General features: G+C 41.0%; 1 protein-coding gene across 3 annotated transcripts in view; it reads right to left on the reverse strand.

The window, feature by feature from the left end:
• The window catches only part of WDR72 (WD repeat domain 72), a 417276-nt gene that overhangs the window by 115290 nt on the left and 278921 nt on the right, over positions 1–23065 (reverse strand). For all 3 annotated transcript variants that reach the window (XM_063926109.1, XM_063926110.1, XM_063926112.1), the window contains 4 exons: positions 17813–18621; positions 14846–14931; positions 5662–5744; positions 561–741 (listed from right to left, as the gene is read on the reverse strand). In XM_063926109.1, coding sequence (XP_063782179.1) covers positions 561–741; positions 5662–5744; positions 14846–14931; positions 17813–18621 — 1159 coding nt within the window. The remainder of the gene's footprint in view (positions 1–560; positions 742–5661; positions 5745–14845; positions 14932–17812; positions 18622–23065) is intronic.

Consider the following 23065-nt stretch of genomic DNA (forward strand, 5'->3'; position numbering starts at 1 on the left):
ATATACTGTAGCTGGACGGCACGTGATGGTGGGAGTGGCGGAAATGCAGTGTGAGTCCTAGGGAGGGAGGATGCGGCTCAGAGTTGATTCACCAGTGTGGGTGGTCTGTGGTATTCAAGTCTCCGGTAGTAGCACCTCCGATATTAAGGGGTCTATTCATGAAGCAGTGAAAGGTGTGGAGAAGTGAGCCTGTGGAGAAGTTGCCCATGACAAATAATCAGCTGCTCTGTGCAGTTGTATAGTATACAAATTATAAATGTTACTTCAATGCCGATTGGTTGTCATGGGCAACTTCTCCACTGGCTCACTTCTCCACACTTTTCACCGCTTCATGAATAGACCCCATAATCACAGTGAAGCGGTCAGGATTCCCTTGACGCGTTTCTCCGTCATACAAAACTGACGGTTTCTTCAGAAGGTATATACTGTTCCAGTACAGTTGTTTTTATTACATTAAAAATAAATTGTGTATTTTATATGTATATGTGCGCTCCCTCTATATTATTATAGTTTCTAGTTCTTATAAAGGAAACAGAATGTCTACCATGCTTACTACTTACATTGCAGAGAAGTTTCTTCAAACAGCTGTTCAATATTGTAGGAGTGTTCCATTTTTGAAGGTAGTTGTGTGCAACCATTATCCATAGTGGAAACTGGTTGAGCTGTTATAATGCTTTTTCTCGAAGATTCCATCCAACGTCTGAGTTCCGCTAGTAACACTGCTTGTATTGCTTCTGTTACCTATGAGGCATTATGGACATGACTTCTTGAGCATAGGCAAATAACAGTACCAAAAATAATACATTTAATACATATAACTCATATTGACTAAACAAACTAGAATTTGACTAAAGGCCCATACACACTGGGCGATTTTGAGCTGAAAGCAGCTCACGTTTAGTGTGTTGAGCTGCTTTCAGCTCAAAGCTGCCCAGTGTGTATGAGCAAGCGATGAACGCTGATGCGCGCTCCCGCATTATCGCTAGCTGCCGCTGTTCATCTACTGGTATTACCAGTAGATGAACGGCGGGGGGGAGCGGCTTTCCATAGAGTCCTGCTATGGAAAGCCGCTCACCCCCGCTGACATCGCTGGGCAGGGGGAAAAAGCGCTCAGTGTGTATGCACTGAGCGCTTTTGAGCCCAGCGATGTCAGCGATCATCACTGTGCATACACACTGGGCAAAAACGCCCAGTGTGCAGTGGCGGAACTACCAGTGGTGCAACCAGTGCATTGCACTGTGGCCCGCTGGGGTGAAGGGGCCCACAGCCACCTGCATTGCAATGAGTCACATTGACTCATTGTATGCCGTGGCCAGCGCTGCACCCCCGCCGTCAGTGTCCACACTCACACCTCACTCAGGTCCCGGCTGGAGCAGGAGGAGGGTCCGGTCCACTCTTCTCTGTCATCCTCTCCCCGCGTGTCTCCTCCCCCAAGTCTTAGCTGCCTGCGTTACTGGAAGGGTTGATGCTAGATTCAAGTTGGCAAAGGGACCTTTTCTGTCAGGGGGAGGAGCCATGACTTACTGGAAGGCCCAGCTCTCCCCTCGGCTCCTCCCCCCAGCTCTTCTAGTGTGACTTATGATGGGGCACAGAGTCTCCTCCTCCCCTCTGGACTATGTGCAACTCCACAGGATCTGCAGGCAGCTAAGGGGCTGGGGCACATGATGAGCTACATACCCCGTCATCCCACCTCCTCTCCCCCAACCCTCTCTCACATGAGGAGCTGTTTGCTCTGCACTGGAAGTGGGAGCTGTGTGTGCAGGCACTGCACCGGAGCAGCAAACTGCATCCAGAAGGCCTGGTTTATGTTCAGAAAACAACTGGTGAGTTGTGAAGGGAGTGGGATGTCTGGATTTTCTAAAGTATGGGGGGGAGGGGGGGTTGTTGTAGTGTATGGAAGAGAGTGGGTGCAGTAGTGTATGGGGGGGTCTGGGTGCTGTAGTGTATGTGGGTGCTGTAGTGTATGAGGGGAGTGTCTGGGTGCTGTAGTGTATGGGGGGGGGGTGTCTGGGTGCTGTAATGTATGAGGGAGTGTCTGGGTGCTGTAGTGTTTGAAGGGGTGTCTGGGTGCTGTAGTGTATGGGGGGATGTCTGGGTGCTGTAGTGTATAAGGGGGTGTCTGGGTGCTGTAGTGTATAAGGGGGGTGTCTGGGTGCTGTAGTGTATGAGGGGGGTATCTGGGTGCTGTAGTGTATGGGAGGGGTGTCTGGGTGCTGTAGTGTATGAGGAGGGGTGTATGGGTGCTGTAGTGTATGGGAGGGGTGTTTGGGTGCTGATGTGTATGAGTAGGGGTGTCTGGGTGCTGTAGTGTATGAGGAGGGGTGTATGGGTGCTGTAGTGTATGGTAGGGGTATCTGGGTGCTGATGTGTATGAGGAGGGGTGTATGGCTGCTGTTGTGTATTGTATGAGGAGGGGTGTCTGGGTGCTGTAGTGTATGAGGAAGGTTGTATGGGTGCTGTAGTGTATAAGGGGGGTGTCTGGGTGCTGTAGTGTATGAGGACGGGTGTATGGGTGCTGAAGTGTATGAGGAGGGGTGTATGGGTGCTGTAGTGTATGGGGGGGTTGTCTGGGTGCTGTAGTGTATGTGGGTGCTGTAGTGTATGAGGGGGTGTCTGGGTGCTGTAGTGTATGTGGGTGCTGTAGTGTATGAGGGGGTGTCTGGGTGCTGTAGTGTATGAGAGGGGGTGTCTGGGCTCAATAGTGTATGTGGGGGGTGTCTGCGTGTTGAGGGGGAGTTGTTGCTGCAGAGGTATTAGTGCTGGGTATGAGAGGAAGTGTCTTGGTGATGGTGCTGCTGGGGTGTTGGTAATGAATGTGTGCTTGTGTAGGTGGGGGGCACCAACCACTATTTTGCCTCCCTATTTGTAGAAGGGCACAAATCTATAGTTTGCTGGGGGGCGTCGTACACCCTGGCACTGTCCCTCCACCCACCCCCTGTATCATTTAGGCATTGCTGCAGAAGAGGAGCAGCCAGCAAGGTAGACGGCAGACAAGCAGAAGAGTATGGGGGCATTGACACCATGGTGGCTGCTGCAGGACTTAAGAGTCGGGAGCAGCAGGATGATCTAGGCACCCCAGTCCCACTTGCCCTAAGGCAGAAGAAGGATGGAGTTCTGGGAAAGCCGAGATACTGTGTATCAGTGTGTTGTGTGGTCTGGAACGGTTTGTGGTAGATATTTACAGAATCGGGGGGGCCCAAAGCATATTGTTGTACCTGGGCCCACCACTCTCTGGTTCCGCCACTGCCAGTGTGTATGCACCTTAAGACAACTAAAGCAATGCACTGTTCAAATGCAATTTGTACAGGATACACCGTAAATGCTGAATTACTGTAGATTCAGGAAAGATTAAATATAGCATTACCTGTACCTAAAGTACAACAAACAATAAACAATAAGTAATAGAAGCACAGTCGAACAATAGACATTTAAAAAATCATGATAAGTTTATCAATTAAAATCAACTTTAAAAAACACAATATGCAAATCACATTGCCAGCAATTAGTTAAAAAGCATTAACTGTCTTATGATGAAGTCGCTAAGTCTGTTAAAAGCAGAGAAACACGTTAAGCTCCTGCCCATTGCTACACACGGTGCTCTGGTTTGGACTGTCATAGAGTTCTATTTACAACAACTTTGATGATCCTTTTTCAGGTCTCCTGCAAGTGGTGAGAATCCAACTGCGTAAATAAGTTTCTTTGCCTTTCTCAGTTGGCAGGTGACTAATTGGGAAACCTGTGAGGACCCACATTAAAAAGGATGAAGTGTTTGCCTTGATTGCTGCAAATAGTTTCATCCTGGTGCACCATGCAACATGCCGTGTTGCAACATGCCACATCGCAGTAAGATGAGCATGGCTACATCTGTATGCTAATGTCAACACTCTCCCTTTATACAATGGATATAACATTAAGAGATACACGGGGTTATTCAGGATTGTTAGCAAACCAAAAAAAGTTAATAATTGGGCAAACCATGTTGCACCGCAGATAGGGCAGATGTAACATGTGCAGGGAGATTTACATTTGAGTGGGCTAATTGTTTCTGTGCAGGGTAATTACTGGCTGCTTAATGTTTACACTGCAATTTAGATTTCAGTTTGAGCACACCCCACCAAAATCTAAATCTCTCTGCATGTGTTACTTCTGCCCCACCTGCAGTGCACATGGTTTTGCCTAACTTTTTTGGTTTGCTAACAAACCTGAATAAAGCCCACAGTGCAATAAAGTCTTCTGTTACCATCCGGAATGATCATTTGGAGTAGTGGACTGGATACTACAATATTGTGCTGAGTCTAACACTCTGCTTTTGCTTAACTAAATTACACTATTAACAACTCTGGGATACTATAGAGATCTTTGTTATTCATTATTTGGATTAATCCTATTAATAGCTGTCAAATACAAAACTAAACCACTGTACTTTTGTATACCCATCCTAAGAGCCATTTGAATATTGTACTAAACAATTACATACTAACAAGCTGTGAGAGATTTCAATATATTTGCTTGGATGAGGCTATTTACCAATTCTCATTCCTGGCTGCTTGGATTTTTGTTCCTTTATTTAGCAACAAATGTTTAATGTCTAATGTTTGACTGCTTTAATTACTTATTGTATATTGTTTCTTTTCTTTTGGGGTATCGGTTTAGTCACCAGTCAACACTTTTAGTGGCTATAGATTGTGTATTATTGGTTCACACAGAAGGAGATGTATCAAAACTTTGAGAGAAATAAAGGGGTTAAGGACTAAGGGGGACATTTACTAAGCAGTGATAAGAGCGGAGAAGTGAGCCAGTGGAGAAATTGCCCCATCAACCAATTGGCAGCTCTGTATAATTTTACAGTATGCAAATTATAGCTATTACTTCAGTGCTGATTGGTTGCCATGGGCAACTTCTCCACTGGCTCACTTCTCCGCTCTTATCACTGCTTAGTAAATGTCCCCCTAAGCCTGGAGAAGTGATAAAGCAGTGATAAGTGCAAGGAGATAACGCACCAGCCAATCAGCTCCAATATGTAAATTGATCGTTAGGAGCTGATTGGCTGGTGCATTATCACTTTCGGCTTATCACTGCTTTATCACTTTTCCAGGCTTAATACATCTGCTCGAAAGTACCGACCACTCAGCTTCTGTAATTTTTCAAACATGAAATGGAAGTTAGAAGCTGATTGGTTTGTACTTTACTGCCCTTCACTTTATCACTGTGAGGTTTGATACATTTCCCCATAGAAGATTTATTTTTGCTTTACCTGCAAGACTAAAATTAAATTATAATAACCCCCATACTCCTGTGTCCAGGAGAGTTTATAAAACACAAAGGCTGTCGGTAGTGATACACTTTATTGTGTTAAAATCCCTGAGTGGATGCTATGGCAGCTATCTAAACGGTGCCTCAAAACAAGATGTTGGAACGCTGAAATGTCAAAGACTGAATATATGAACCACAGAAAACCTGAAAATTTGCTTTTATTTTTTTTATGATGCTCATATTATAAATCTGCTTTGGATGGGTCAGTGACAGACCGACAGAAATGTGCAAATTAATGCAATTTCTTTGGAGCTCTGCTCACAGTTAGGTTATTTTATCCTACAACCCTAATGACACTTTGCAGTAGCCACAATCTGTCATTATTAAAAGAGAACAATGGCCACTTACCTGCACTGCTTGGTCTTTCCAAGTAGAAACAATTTTCATTACAGAAATGTTCTCCGGATCAGAAAAACTGAAGCCATTTCGATCTGTATGGATATAATGAACACATGGCATGCATATATTTAATTTTTGTCCAAACAATAATTAGACGTTACTAGTAATAGTGGGCATGGCTGTGATTTAATGATGAGAGCATTGGTTGTGCAATAGGCATTAATGGGATTCTATCATGATTCTGGGCTAAAGATACAACTAAGGGCCTGATTCAGAGGGGGACGCTATTTGCATTACTGCTGCATCTCTGGACATAGCAGCAATACAGCAATATGCTAATGCCACAGGAGGCATCTGAAGACAAGACACGTTTCCTGCCTGCATGGCACATCCATGTGCTGCATCCAAAAGATGCAACATCGGATCACTATCACGACCATCGGTCACAGCTATTGGCCATCTGAGTAGCAGGGGCAAACACAGGAATTCTGGAGGGGGATTTCCAAATGTTTGATTTTAGAGCAATGTTGCCAACCCACGAAGGACGTATAATTAGCATGTACCAAGCTATAGTCTCCCTCAAACAAAGTGCAGTGTATGCAGTACTTCAGACATATGCAGGCCTAATGATAACAATAAGCAACTTAGGCCCTTATTTATCAAGCCTTGGAGAGTGATAAATAGCACGGTCATAAAGTACCAACCAATCACTTTGTAACTTCCATGTTACTGGCTGTGTTTGAAAAATGACAGTTAGGAGCTGGTTGGCTAGTACTTTATCACGTGCTATTTATAACTCTCCAAGGCTTGATAAATGAGGCCTGAGATTCTCTCTCTGGTGCAATGATTGAGCACTCAGATCCACAGACACACACACACAGCAGACTTGGTAGGAAAATCTGCTGCCATGGGCATTGTCGAAGTCAAAAATATTACATAAAAGAACATACAAACTACACACATTATGAGTCGCTTTACTTGCCAATACGCGCAGCGAGCACAGCAATATATGGTAACACACGCATTTACACGGATATGCCACAGAGATGGATTCAACACTTATTTCATACAGTACATAACTATGATAATATCAAGCGCCAGACATCATGATGATTTAAAATTATATAATGAAGTAATGTCATGTATGTGTATTATTTGAACGAAACCAGATACAATTGTCATATTTGGTATTAAAGCAAGCAGATTAATGTGTAGATTCATTTGATACTTGTTATTAAGTTGTAGGACATTGCAACAAATAATTATGATTAAATGTATAAAAGCTAAAATCACTTTTATTAGAACAATAGATATTCCAAACAGGTAGTGGACAGGAAGCTCAGCCCAGCCCTTTGGATGTCTTCAAGGCTGAACCTGTTTAGCATATACAAAGAGACTAGTGACTCATCATGAATGAGTAAGTTCCCTCCCCCAAACTAGATAACACATTGCTGATCACACAGGAAGGCAGTTCCTGTTTTGTACCAGAGGATGATGGAGTTGCTTTTAGACCAGATCCTGCATGATTTTACAGAGAGAGAGAGAGAGAGAGATAAGATGCATTGAGGCAATCATATTGTATGCTGGCCTGTAACTGTAACTGTATGTATTTTGTATTAACTGATTACTGTGCTATTGTATCCATGTAACTATAGGTATACTGTACATTGTAATATATTTTGAATCCATATCCTTTTAATAACAAATATATATACATCAATGAGCTTTGGAACTCAGATAATGTGTGGGTGTATTGTTTTCTCTTATGGGATGCAGTGTTTTGCTATGTATATTGCACATTCATGGCACATGGTAATAAGAGGTGCAGGCGTTTACAATATATATTAGAGCGGGCATTTTAAATATTTGTGAGAAAGCAATTTGGCATTCACAGATGGGGGCTGGTCCGCGATATCAGGGTCTTAATGATGCACTGTACATTACAAACGTGGCTGTGATCGACCGGCTCCGATGGACGCATCGCGATGCTGATGAATAACATCCACATGTATTGTTGTGTTATCAGTAAGCCAATGATATGAAATTTCAAGGGACAATGCGTTTTTCATAATATTTAAGATGCTAAAATTTATTTTTATTGTTGCAAAACAAAGTTCAAATAAGTCATATTGTGTTTGATTGAGATTGGATTGTTTATCTGTTAAGCAGGTTTAAAAGTACATTTAAAAGTTGCTGCATAGCCTTGATATAGTTTTTTTTTTAACTCAGGCCTAAAATAACTTCTGGTGCTTGTATAATGTGTGATTTCTTTGAGACAAAGGAAGCCGCATGATCTGTCCTCCATTTTGGACTAACCACATGGCCTGTCCACCATTTTGTGTAAACCTCATGGATGTGGAAGGGGGAGGAACAGTGGCCATTTTAGGAAGGTCATTTTCTAAATAGCTGATTTTCACTCTGCTCAGAACAATCAGTTTCCTTGGTCACATCAAGCACAATTTATGAGTTACCAATGCATTTATTTAACCCATGCCATAGTCAATTACAAATAGTTTCAGTTGGGCCTAGTGAGAGTAAATGGTGGTAGTTTTTTTTCCCCCTGTCCTTCTTGTCTGTGCGTAATTACTTTACATCAAGTGAGGGGGTTGCACACAGATAGAAAAAGGAAAGAAAGAGTTGGTTTTGTTTTTTTCCTTCCAAGACTTGTAGAATCTGCTTACAGGGAGGATAGCCATTGAAATGCAAATTAACCTGTGTAACTGTTTTGGGTTTTTTTAGCAGTAAAAACCAAATAGCTTTGATATGCAAATAAGAGGTAAGGTGTCTCATAGGAGACCAGTGAATGGTACATATATATAATATTATTATAATTATGTGTATATTTATATCAGTGTATGTTCTGCAAGATAGCTATCCAATCTAAATCATATCATTTAAATTATTGATTATTGCTAGTAATTATAGATCTGTGTGAAATAGGATACATTTGTTGCTATATAGGTAAATTTGAAATAACAGTATTTTAAGGAAGTAAGTGTAAAGACACAAACGCAGGTCTGCATAAAAGTTTATACAGAACAAGTTGTGTCTAGTGGGCAATAGTAATTAGTATTGTTCAAATATATAGAGCTGTGTGATTTGTTTTATTGCGGACGCAGGGTTTTGTACACGTGTCTCGGACAAAGTACAGGACTGCGCACGCAGCGTAAGAGACATGCATGGTTGCGTGTTTACACAAAGTGCGTAAGAATCCGGGCGCTTAGTACAAATTATACAATAGTGTCATTTAGTTCAAAGGTGGGATAGTAGACATTTAAATACAATAGCACAAAACTACCCGGTTTCTAAAGCAGATTAGTATAAAACTTTTGTTTAAACTGTATTGCCTCTGGGGAAAACTGCCTATCTGAATGAATTGAAATTTTCTGTACAGAAAAACCAAAGTGTATTTGAGTGAGTGAACGTAAGAGTGAGTGGATATTGAACCCAGGGAATTTGGGATCCCGTAGTGTGGTACATCAAGTAAGTGGAGGCTTGGTGGTGTGAGGCTGCTGACTCACGTTAGTATAAGGTTTGATACGCAAATCGTGAGATTTGCAGAGGAGCGTAATAGGGAATTGTGCATTGTGTAGTATTGAAGTAAAAAGGTTTTTTGTTACGCTCCGAGCTGAGGGTCACAGTTTGTACATTGACCCGTGGTTGTATGGCAGATAGGTAACAAGTACCTATACGCTGTGCGATTGGACCACACGTTTGTGGGTGCGATACATTGAACAACTTGATACCCCTTTTACGAGCTTTTGCGTAAAATCGCGGTATCATTAGCGCTGTATAGAGCATACGCAAGCGTGATTTGTGTATAAGTGTATAGGGAGTTTTCGCTGGTCTCTCTCAGGAAAATCTCCAGCGGCGGATATTTGCTGGAAAAGGTAAGTCACTCCTAACACTTCCAGTAAATAGAAACCAATAGGGCCTCACTGGGTACGCGGTGTTCACTATTGGAGTGAGTCGTGGTACTCAGCGGAGAAGGAGCGAGTGAAAGCACTAGGTGTCTTTCACCGTCTATTTGCGGTGTGCATTGGGGATTGTGTAAAAGGAAAAAGTCTGTGATGGGATCCAATTGCACAAGCGGTGGATGTATGGTAGCCAGGGTTCAGGTTGAAGAGCTGCGGCCCAAGGGGTCAGCGAGGTTGGTTATGTGTGGGAAATATGGCCCACACGCTGAAGACTTTTTGTCTGAATGGGCATGTATGACTGACAAAGATAGGGTACCATTCCCTAGGGTGGGCAGCTTTGAACCAGAGGTACTGCAGATCTTAAGGATAAGGATATGTCTGATAAAATCCAGAAAACAAAGGGTCAGACATACAAAGTGTTTAAACCTGTGGCAGCAAGAGGGGTTGGTGAGTTTGATCCTAAGGTATTGCAGGTGGTATGTCTAACCAAAGTCATATAAGACAAGAATGGAAATATAAGAACTGTTTGAACTTGTAGCAACAATAGACAAGTAGGGGAAAAAAAAGAGAATGCAAGTACACCGCCATATGTAGATGTGGAAGCAGTTACGGCCAGCATACAAACTATAGAAAATAATAAAAATATGAAAAATATGACTGTAACCTATATATGTACTAATGAATGTTGAAGTTTTATTTAGGAGGAGAAGGTGACCTGATTGTTTTCAGCCATTTCTCATGTACCCACAGGAGTATCCAACTGGTAAAAGAAGAACAGTAGCCTGTGGGGGAAGTGGCTGAGACCAGTGGAACAGGTAAGTATGGTATCATTTGTGTACATATATAGTAAAACCCAAAAATAAAACAAAAAAAATCAAGAAAGTAACGTCAGAAATGGGGAAAAAAACCTGTCCGCACATATGTATTTGACAGTAGGAAAGCGGACAGAGACAAGGTAACCCCCAGGTATTTCTTTCAGTTACCATATAAGAAGTATTCATTCATAGTAATGCCCCTAGTCAAGATGAGCTCAGAAATGTTTGTTGGACCATGTACAGACCCTTAATATGGGATGAGAAGGATTGAATGAATACTTTGAATGACCTAGAAGCTTGTTAAAAAAAAATGTTTTTGTCTCTTGCAGAAATAGAAAACTCTCCATCTGGATAAGATCACTGGTAAACACTAATTCGGCAAATGGGAGGTGGCTGTCTCTGTGCAAATGGAAGGGCTCAATAAGGCATTGAGTGTCAGGGTGCAGACTTCTTTGCAAAATTGGAAAGGGGTCACAGTAGCTAATCTTAGATAGTGTGCTATTGAACATCACAAGAATAGTGCTAGGCGCAGAGAACAACAGGTGGAGAGGTTGAGGACGGTAAGTATACTGGCACATACAGGAAAGACCCATCAGTCCAAACCCCATATCCCTAATGGTCAATAATATGTTACCCTTGTAGAAAGGAAGGGCATTTTGCCAGAGATTGTAGGAGTAGTAGGACACATAGTCAATATAGATCCCCTAGACAGAAAACACAAGCCACATTATTAAATACATAGATGGGACCAAGGGACATATAGTAAGGAATCATAAGCCATATAGAAAACACAGATTCGGCTAATGGGAAGAACAAAATAAATGCAACATTACCCGTTGACAAAACTTGCTGGGGTTAAGATGGGGCCTCTAAACTTTTGCTTCTTTTTCCTAGCAGAAATGGCCCCTGATTAACTTAATTTTGTTAGATATGATATACATATACTGTGCTCCCGCTCAGGAAGTACAAAGTATGTTAGAAACCCATGAAGACTTATGACGCATTCTACTGTTCTAGATGCATGTCCATCACAGGTAGAGGAAATTATCTCACAGATACCGGGTTCCCTATGAACTTAGGATGGACAGGACACTGGATTGATGGCTGGGATAGTCCCAATAGCGATACGACAAACACAGATTTTTTTTTAAGGGGAGTAGACCATGTAGAGAATCACTTCCCCGTAGTGCCCAATCCAGTTGTCAAATTTTTATAAAATCTTCTTCACCTCTACAAACTCATCTGTCACCAACCTCTATTCTGTTTCTCTACAGTTTCCTCTTCATCTTTTGCATTCACACAGGGTGGTACAATACATGGACCTGAGTACAGTTCAAACTCCACATGCCTAGGTCCTTCAGAGTTCTTCCCGAACCCAGTATATCTCAACAGCATGATAACACCAGTATTACTGCAGTGTGCCTTGTCATGCACAAAGGGTCGAGAATGGGAATACTGGTGAAGGGAAATTTTGTATAGACACTGATATGCCTGTTGGTGAATGGCAAACCTGACATTTTCTTTTTCATTTTCTTCTTCTTTCTCTCCTCTAGAGGTTTTTTTTTTTGAGTTATGCTCATGGTACTCTACATTGCAAACACACGATAGTAAATTAAAATGAAAAAAATTGTGTTCCCTACAGGAAAAGGCAAACTGGAGGACAAAGGGGTATGGCCAGGAGTCCTCAGGACTGTGGGCAGGTGGACATGGTAAGCCAGTAGCCCCCAGAGCATACCTTCCAAATCTAGCTGAGGTGGCACACGGTCTGACTCATCTAGGCAAAGAGGGTATGTGCAGGCTGATGAGAGCCTACTGGTGTGCGCCAGGATTCTATTCTCATGCAGGTAAGAGAGCAATGACCTGTCTTGCTTGCTTGAGGAAGAATATTGGTAAAGCAATACCAACAGAGCCATCCCATATCCCTCCTGCAGACGGATCTTTTCAGGAAATACAAATCGACTTCGCACAGTTAACACCCTTTAGGAATTATTGTTATGTATTGGTGTGCACTGATGTTTTCTCAAACTGGGTAGAGGCATTTCCTGCCGCCACGGATGCTGCTGTGTTTACCGCGAATAAAAATTGTGCAAAAATTTGTGTGTAGATAATGGTACCCCTAGAAGTAGGAGCAAAGCTTGAAATTGTACCATTGTGATCATAGATACTGCCACTAGTATTATGTAGCTTCGGAACCACTCCCAGATCTTCACTCTACGAATCACCCTCTTCGAAATTTGTTTTTGTTTTGATATTTGTGTCTTTTTGGGTTGTTTTTGGAAGACAAACTCATGTCATGATTGATCCGCACAATGATCAGAAATACACCAATGAGGTGACAGTACAGTACCTTATTGAAATGAGCCAGCATTTGAGAACTTGACAAAAGAACTTGAAACTGTTGATTGCTGGTATGCCAAATACTAACTGACTTGATTGTGAACCAAGAGACTGTGTGATTGTTCTTACGCTCAGGTTGCCTAATAGACAGGTGGGAAGGACCATACCAAGTTTTGTTGACAGCACTATCCCAGTGAAAGTAGCCGAGAGAGAGACTTGGGTCCACGATTCCCATTGCAGGAAAGTCGGTAGTCCGGAAGGAACTCGTAAATGGAGTGATATCGCAAAAGTATCACCAGAGACGGTTCCGTGAAGACTGAGAGGCAGCACTGTTGAACACTACCTGAGCGTACTAAAGATTGCAGAAAGACCAGTCATTGTAATTGATTTGTTATGAACAAGAGTTGTTTTGTTCTATTTCTCTTTTCTCTCTTTCCCGCTGACAAACATTTTTTTCAGGATATTCTATTTTTACGAGGTTTTTTTTTATGAGGAGTCGAGTGTGGGACTGGAACTGGTTCTGGAGGATGGAGTGATTTCCTTATAGGATCCCAGGATTAGCCGATCAGTTTGTTAAAATCAGAGAAAAATCAAACGTCTAGTAGTTATGGAGTTCAGAGGTAATCAGGAACAATCAGACAATGGCTATTCACACATTGCAGATAAAGAGCTCATTAATATATGTGGAAGAAAGGTTTATGAGTGGCTCTCCCCGAACTCCGAAGGTTTATGTTATTTAGGAAGGACACTACTTATAACCCTTGTTCAATTATTAAACAGACCTAGCATACGTTCCAGAAATGGAAACAATGTTCAGAAAATGATAGGAATATGTAGATCATGAAAATTTTATATGTCACTTTCACGATTTGTTTGTGTCTACTTCATCTACCCAGCAGAACCTCAATCGAATCCAAACATCAGTGTACAAAGACGTAGGTACATGTATGTGTGAAATGTTCTTCGCAAATCAGACATTATAGGCCAAAGCACTGTCCCAGCATACTCTATAGGTTGAATGTTGTCCCACACCCAACCAGTGGTCCCGTGACCGCCGAGTGCATATAGAGGATGTCTCGTCCTCCTCCCTGTCTTCCCCAAATATAGTCAAGTGTCTGATTTGCAAAATTAATACATACTTGTGTCTAGGTCACCGATTATTGTATGAAATATTTTTTTTCTTATGTTAATAATTGATGGCAGTTATTGTTTGCTGCCAAATTGTGGACTGTCGAAGTCAAAAATATTACATAAAAAGAACATACAAACTACACACATTATGAGTCGCTATACTTGCAAATACGCACAGATAATGTGTGGGTGTATTGTTTTCTCTCTGGGATGCAGTGTTTTGCTATGTATAGTGCACATTCATGGCACATGGTAATAAGAGGTGTAGGCATTTACAATATATATTAGAGCAGGCATTTTAAATATTTGTGAGAAATCAATTTGGCATTTACAGTATTTACAGGAGCTCTACTCTGCCTTTTACGGCATGTAGTGGCCGCTGGCCAAGCTACGGGGAAGGGGGAAGGGGGATTCCAGGCAACTGGAATTTTCCCCCCCCCTGTGTTTATCTATGTAGTAGGCCTAACTCCTTTCTAGGGCCAAGAGATCTGCTTCAGAAGACACAGCCCTGGTCTTGGCATGCCCCATTTTGTAAAACGGTACACAATGCCACCCCTGTCTCACCCCCCAATGGCAGCAGCATGTCAGTCATGATGTGGCTTGGGGGGCACTGTGTGTGATCTTGCACACAGAGATCTGCACATGCTCAGTGCGGCATCTACCATACGCAGATCTCTCAACATCAGATTAATACGCAAACTATAAGGGTTGCGCAAAATTTTGATCAGGCCCTTAGTAAGGTGCATAACAGTTCCCTTTCATAAAAAGGTAAGTGTTTAATAGGCTTAATGATAATAATAATAAGAGAATAGATTATTAATGTCTCTAAAAGTTTAAAACATCCCTTGGGGAAGAGTGTATGAGAAAACAGGAACATAATAAAACTTTTACTGTAGTAAAACCAATACATTTACAGCTCACCAAATAAAGTGTAAATAGTGAAAACTGCACAATTTTTAGTGATTTATTTTTCTAATTAGCGGCTAAACTTACCCTGTAGGATATCTGTTGTAAAAGAGGAGGAACCAAAATGTTCTGAACTTTTCCATTTGCTGCGGGTAACCTCCATCTTCTCTTGACTGCATGAAGACATACAGTATATTATATATTTGTAGGTAAACAAAATTAAGATAAATGTTACCAAATTAATTACTTTTTTCCTATATTTTTTTTACATACAGCATGTAAATGTTTCTTTAAAAAAGAAGATTTTTACAAGTCTAGAGCACACAGAACACTGATCCCGTAAACACTGTATGTGACTTGACTGTGACGTGACTTCCCGTAGACAGGTCCTCTCCCTAAGGAGCATTCACAAGGCAGGGAACCTGTGGTATACTGAGTACAGTGTCAAACTGGGACATGAAGGGCCTACCGAAAATTGCAGTGGTAAGGTCTTACATTTAAGTGGTGTGGTTAACTACCATAGGGGCTGTGGTCAGCCACCACAGAGGGCCTTGCTCAATCATTAGAGAAGGCATGCAAAGAATAAGGCCTTTTATAAACAAGGAGAAAGGGCTGTCAGGACTCCTATTTTGATTGACATGAGGGTGAATCTTGGTGTAGTTTCCACAGAGAGGAACCAAGCACTCAATCAAGTTCATCCATGATCTTGCTCCACCAAGTTATGGACCCTCTAGTCATAGAGTAACAAAGTATAAGTTGAGTGCTTGGCCTGGAACCTGACCCCTAGAGGAGGGGGTGGGGCCCTCATGCAGTGGGGCCCACCGGCACTGCCCTGAGCCGAGAACACAGTTGTATCATGGCATTTACATACTGTGCTCTCTCCAGAAACTATATCAATGCAGTAATGCAGTGGGCCATTGCACATTTTCTCTAAATACAGTGTACTGTATCTTCTTCATCTCCACTACAGCTGGCATGGGTCTCTGGCAGCTACTGTACATATAAGAGTTCTCACGTCTCCAACCATGTTACCAGCGGTCCTCACATCTAAAATCAAATATTGCTCCTGTAGCACAATAGTATGCATATTTAGCAAGAGCCAAAATTAACTTATCAATTTTTTTATGTGCAAAATGGATAAAACAAAAAAGAAGTTAAGATAAGAAAAAAAAATGTCTGTAATCGAAAAAATATTAAACCGGGGGAATATAGTACAGTGTTAGAATAATGATAGTTGCAGCTGCCCACAGGCACCAATGTTAAATAGCCTCCTACAGTATGTTTTAAGGCGTTAAAAATATATTTAGCTGATTTTTTTCACTTAGTTAAAATTCCCTGCACACAGTTTAGCCTGGGCATTTCATAATTATGTGAACATTGCATGTAATCTATTTGTTTACTGTTTGGCTCAGTACTGTATGTACTCTTTATAAAACTGCCCCTTCTCCTACTCGGCTTAACGCTCTGTAACATACCACATTTTATCTAAACATCAAAATATCTAATACAACCAGTGCAACTAGAAAAACATGTCTAAATTCTGTAAGCATATCATTTAATTTATGTAGTTTACTGTTTATACAGAATTTCCTATAGGTAAATATTCAGTATTAAAGAGTATTTTTGAAAATGTATTAAAAACATATGATAATAGTAAGCCCATAATGTTCACCTTAATCACTCTGCCTTAAGTTTAAATTATTTAAATGTTCAATTGTTACAATTGTGGATTCTGATTAATCAGATTCCCACAGCCTTCTCTCTCTTGGATACCTACGGTTTCTCTATCATATTCTATGTCTACACTTATCATCTAAATATTATCAATAATTAATGATTAAATATGTATGAAATGCTGTTTTAAACAATTAAGGATCAAAATGAGAATAATGAAATAAGGCTGCAAGGAAATATTTAAAGGCTGCCAATTTGTCTAAAAAACAAAAACAAATTCAGCATGCAATCCATTATCTTGATCCATACTACTCTGCTTTCTCGGAAATGAATGTAAACTTAAATAGTGCCTATAACCTGCGCACAATAGAGGAAGCCATGTTGTTGGCTGAACAGATAATTAAAAGAATGCTGCCTACAAATTCACTAGAAACTTGTGACATCACTGAGGCACAGAAGTGCCTCACACCTCAGTAAGGTTACTAGTTTCTAGTAACATTAATTGTTCAATTGAGCTGGGTATATTACTGTTGCCCATGACTACAACATAGGTGCCAGAGCATATAGATTGATAGTGCTCTGTCTGGGATGCAACAATAGAAAACTATTTGGGGGGAATTAAATTGCTATCATTGTGCCACTGAACATCACCATGGTGAACATCAGTGCACATTTTTGTCTAATATATTAGGCCATCTGTGCTCATTTTCCTGCGCACCTCTATAGGATACAAGGAGAAATTAGTGATGATAGAAGTCACAGAGTACCTTCTCCCAAATCATTAATCACCTTAAAAGCATTGCAGGCCCTGGGCAAAGCAATTAACTGGGGGCCCTACACACCCATTCACGGGAACAAATAATAAAAAAAATCATAACATGCCCCTCTTGCGGTCCCGCTCATTCTCTCCCCATGCTTTCATACAGTGAATGGTTGTCAGCACTCTGATTGGTAGATAGCTCCAGCCATCCACCAATAAGCATGCTGACAGCTATTCACTGTCTGTCTGCAGGCTCAGATGCAGGAAGAGAATGCTGCACTCTAACTGTATGATAGGTCCAGCCATCCTCCAATTAGCATGCTGACAACCATTCACTGTTTGACTACAGGACAGTAGGCAGAGAATGCTTGCTCGCTGCTCTGATTGTGTGACCACCATCCCACACCTACTTGATTGCCCCTAGAATTGCGGGACCCTATACCTATACATTAAGTTGGTGCTGACCCAACTGTTCTAGGGGCACTGCCCAACATATCACCCACTTTGTATCAAAGTTTAGTGTTTCTTTGACCAGAGTTTGATTGACATGTATGAAAAGACAAGACAATACAACACATCCAAGCTTAGATACATTTTATACTTTTTAAGTAATATTTTACCTGCCAGAATGATTATTCAGTTTTGACACTGAATCCATGCTCATTGCGTTACTGACACATAATACCTTCTTCAGAAAATGGAGAAGAGTGTCCAAGCCTAAAGTGGATGTGAAATAGTCCTCCGATCGCTTTTTTTTAATGGCTTGTTTTTGTGCCACAAGGGAATATTTTACGGAGAGTTCAATCACTTTCTTTGACCACAGGTTATTATGGGAATATTCTCCAACCATGTCATGACTTGTTCGATTCCACCCAGGTAACATCAAACACACATGATCCATGTCTGATATCACCCCAAAAGTGACTGAATCTTGCAGCTTTCGGATGTCTAGGTGTCTGATGCAAAAATTGTCCAGCTCTTTATCTATGCCCCAAGGTAAGAGGCAAGACAGTAGCAGTTTTGCAGAATCAGTAACCATATTAACATCTATTTTTCCTGAAGACTGACTTTTGTTTTTTTTAGTACTTTTGAATTTCTTATGTCTTTTGATGCCACCGCTTTCTTCTAGAGGTCGGCTAACAGTTTCTTTACTTGCTGATTCCGAGACTGGGCCCTCCATCTGATACAGAGAACCGGCAGTTTTATTTCTTTTAAGTGTCAGAGGTCTTTTCTCCGAAGAACTTTTAGATGTTTTTAGGGCATCATAGCTGTGGAAGGAGTTTGCTGACTTCAGTCCACAGGCTTGGGAAGACTGCAAAAGTTCTAAAACTTTTTCCAGGTCAAACAGAAGCAAATGTAGATTGATGCTATACTTAGAAGTCACTGGTAGAACGGTGAAGGGGTTGGAAGAGTAGCTGGAATCAACAATCTAGGATCAAAACCATGTTATAGTGTCAGCATTGGAAACTTTTAAATAAGTGCATTGAAAACATTGTGAGTGTTGAAATAAAAACATTTAGACAGATATTGATGTCAACTTATCACAGCTTATGCTATCAATAAATAGCCTCTGAATCTGTTCCATGGTTATTAACTTTAATTTAAAAAGAGCAAATATATTATAAAGCATGATACAATAAGGAAATCATTATTTTTTATTGCTATTTAAGGGGCCCATAATTCCCTGTTCTGCAGACATCATTGAATCAACGAAATCTATGTTGGGGATTTTTAGCATACTGAATTTCCCTGATTTCCAATGGATTGCTGATTATCATTGAGGGAATTGCAGCACTGACGTATGCCTCACATTAGTTATACAATGCCTATATTTTCCACAGGACTTTGCAGTTGGTAACCAACACTCTAATAAAACAAATCCAGACAGAAAAAGCCTATGCTTTATTCCTACCAAAAACGGCAAAACAGTTGTTGGATACATGAGATTAATGGTGACCATCAGTGATGTGCGGTGGGGTGAGGCAGAGACTTTCCTGTCATACTTACATTTAAACCAGAGTTTTGACTGAATAAAGTATATGAAAAATACTAATACTTTGTTTTAAATATCTTTTTTGCATTATTCTAATAATTTTTATAGCCCAAACTCTGGAGTAAAACGTCTATGGCAGATGAGGCAGTGCCTCACCTGCTTATCTTTTCCGTACATCTCTGATCAAAACTTACCTTTCACTCATACATTGCATGTTAATCTGGCTCTGGGGTTAGCCAGTGCCTCCAGAGCCATTTAGCTCACCGCACGGCCCTGGTGCCCATATATCTGCAATGGAATGCCCCAATTCCCTGTTTTGCAAATGTCGGAGTCAGAGAATCTGGAAAGTCCAACATATTACAAATCCTCAGTTCACCAATCCCAAACTAAAAAGGATTGTGAAGTCCGGGATTATTAACATGCTATTTTCCCCCAATCTGCAGTTGGATTGCCAGTCATCGATGGCTGTTGTTTGATTAATCAGATTGCTGATTGGCAGAACAGGGAATCGGTACTGTAGATGTGTGATAAGTGTGATACATTGCATATTGGTCCAGTCATATAGCAATGGGGAAAAGTTCTCAGTAGGGCTACATGATCCAGTCACATAAGGGTTGCTGTTTTGTCTGTCAGGGGATTGTTTGAATATAGAGAGAGAATAAATGTAGCTTTCAGTTAGCGGCATACAAGGGTGTTGATTGCATAGAATAGTGGTGTGGTTAATATAATAAGGCAGTTAAGACAATTTTTAAGCTTGTCTGTAGAGGTGAGTGTTCAGGAAACTCTTGATGGCTTGTATACTATGAGGTAGAAAATTCTACTGAGTAGGTAGTCATAGGCAAAGCATTAGCTTTACTGTCAAAAAGGTACTGAACTATATACTTTTATTCTTTTACATTCTTTAATATGTGTTTTGAATGTTTGTTACTCATTGTTGTTCATTGCTTTATAATTATCATTTGTCCAACTCGCATATGTTTTTTTGTTGTTGTTTTTTTATATACTGTACAGTATATACACCTTTTTATGTTTTAGGGTGATTACAAGCTGGTATTTACAAAACACCAGTGACATCATATGTTACACTTTTTGGCATTTGGCATGCTGTATTTTACCATCACTTTCACCTGCGGTCGAATGAGAGAGGTCAGTGGAGAAATCTTACAATCATTTGCAGTCAACATGAGTGTGCAGCTCCCAACTGCAGGCATAAGCTATTGTGGGTATGGGTAATTGGAACCAACAGGTTCCCAATCCATATGCATTTACTAATTTAAAAAAACACATTAATGGCAGTGGGTAATTGGCCGTAATATTTTTCTTAAAATAATATATTTGCGCCTTTAATTTCTTCAGCGTTTGAATCCCTACATAAATGTGACATCTATTTAAATATAATTCATTGTAAGTCAAGAATATATTGTATTGCCCCATAGTTAAATCTTCTACAGTATTGACCGTTTTACTTCTTCCTAGCCCCCCAATTGAATGCTGCGTCCCTTCCTGGAGACACTCCTTTTTGTTTACTTTTTTCCGATTAAATTGCATATCCTACATGCCGCCAGATCAGCTGGGGAGTCTAATATACTCCTTTTACCTGGAGTTCCTGATGAACATGCGTTGTAGCATTAGTGCCCTTTTTTAATTTTATGTTAAATTGAGTGACACTTGTCTCACTCCACTTCTCCCTTTATTAGTTCACCCTGACCAGGTCAGGTTCATGTCCGGCAGACAGGCTTCTGACAATATCTGCAGAGTATTTAATTTACTGTAATTGATTTTGTTCGTACCTCTAAATCTGGTCCCCTTTTGCTTTCCCTCAATACTGAAAAAGCATTCAACCAGTTGAATTGGTTGTATATGCGTACCGTTCTCTCTCAGTTCGTTTTTTGGGTTCAAATCCTATCCTTTATCTTGGCCATATATATAGTGCCTCCTCTGCAAGGATGTTCAGTAATGGCTTTCTGTTAGATGTGTGTTGCCCATCACTAATGGTGCTCGGCAGGGATGCGCTCTTTCTCTTCTAGTATCTGTCCTGGCTATTAAGCCTTTAGCTGCATAGTTTCGGGATGATGGGGGCTTCCCTTGTGTTACATATGGAATGTGTCTCATAAACTCTGCCTTTTGCAGATGATGTTCTTTTTGTTATGGATTCCCTAGTCTCGTTACCTAATTTGAATGCTGTTTTGGATGATTATAGTACAGCCTCATACTACAGACTTAATACAACTAAGACTAATGCTATGTCTATTAATCTTGCAGATTCTGTAGTTTACTCTCTTTAATCAAAATTCCTATTAAATTGCCAATCTACCTCTATTCAACATTTAGGTCTTCAAATTCCCCCATACCCTTCCTAGGTTTTCGATGTTAACCTCCCTCCTCCAGTTGAGCGCCTGATTAATTACACTATATCTTGGCTTTCATATGAGATTTCCTGGCTAGGTCACTTAGCAGCATTCAAGTTGTTCCTGCTCCCCAAGCTTATGTATCTCTTTCGTACAATTCCCTTCATCTTCCCTAACAAACATTTATATAAGTGTCGGTCCATATTATCTTGCTTACTTTTTATGAATTATTCCCTGATATTAGTGCAAGACCTGTGGTGGCTTGGCTCTTCCTAATCTAGCTAGATACCAAAAGGTGTGCTTATTTGCCCAGGTTTTTGTGTGCTTTTGTCAACCTACTCGTAATTGTTGGGTACCGCTTGAACAGTTTTGCTACCCTGGATATCCTTTGGAATATCTATTAACCTATTGTCTATCCCATCTATTAGAGCCATATTACAAGTCTGGGATTGCTTGTTCTGTCAGGTTGCAGATTTGCCTCCCCTGACTACTACCCTATCTCTTAGGGCTGTGGCTAAATTAATTCCCAATTTCGATATCTCCATCTGGCATTCTTGGGGGCTCAAGAAACTAGGGGACCTCATGAATGGCGTATCCTTGATATACTTCCTTACTTTGTGTGACCATTATGCCCTACCCTCTACTGAAATGTTTAGATATCTTCAGATCTATCATTAGTTTCATATGTGGTGCACTATTCTGGGCTTGTACGATCTCCTCTTAGTTTCCTATTATCTCTTCTGACCTCAGATGGGAATAGAGGTTATATTTCCTTCTGGAATCAATTCCTCTTAAGTTTGTGCCCTTAGATTAAATCACCTGCTCAACTCCGCTGGAAGATCTAGGTTATCCTATCTCTGATGCTCAATAGCAGATGATCTATGTCATGTCATGTCATTCGTAAATCCTGATGTGGTTCAGATGACTGTGAACTACATGTTAAATAATTTCACAGATTGTACCTTACCCCTGACAGATAACATATAATTTGGTCCTCCTGTTAAAGGCTTGTTTGCATAATTGTAGAGAAACACAGTAGGTCATATTTTTCATGTTTTTGGACCTGCCCTCATCTTTTTGGTTGAATTTGTTTTCTCTGATTAATAAAGTGTTTCATTTGTCCTTGTCCCCATCTCCATCTCTAGCTCTGCTGCACATCAATCCTGCATTGGTTCAACCCAATCAGAGATACAGATGTGTCCTCTTGGCTGTGGTAGGCAGCATACCATTACACAGAGTGGCCCTTCCGTAGTCTCCAGTTTCCCCATTAAAAGCATATGTACGCATGCTTCCCGCTACTGCTGCCAGCCATAGCTCACTAAACTACAGGTAGTGGGAGCATAGCTTCCTGCTACATTGCTACAGTACCTCCACCGGTTCTCCTTACTGCTGTTCAATGTAATGATAGCATCGCACCCTGCTACTACGGCCAGATCTCTGATCTACACTGTTGTGGTAGCGGAAGCATGCTTACACACGCTCAGGATGGGCATCAGGTTGGTGGGGCACTGCAGGTCGTCTCTCATTTTTAA

The sequence above is a fragment of the Pseudophryne corroboree genome, chromosome 6, assembly GCF_028390025.1.
Source record: "Pseudophryne corroboree isolate aPseCor3 chromosome 6, aPseCor3.hap2, whole genome shotgun sequence".
Lineage (NCBI taxonomy): Eukaryota > Metazoa > Chordata > Amphibia > Anura > Myobatrachidae > Pseudophryne > Pseudophryne corroboree.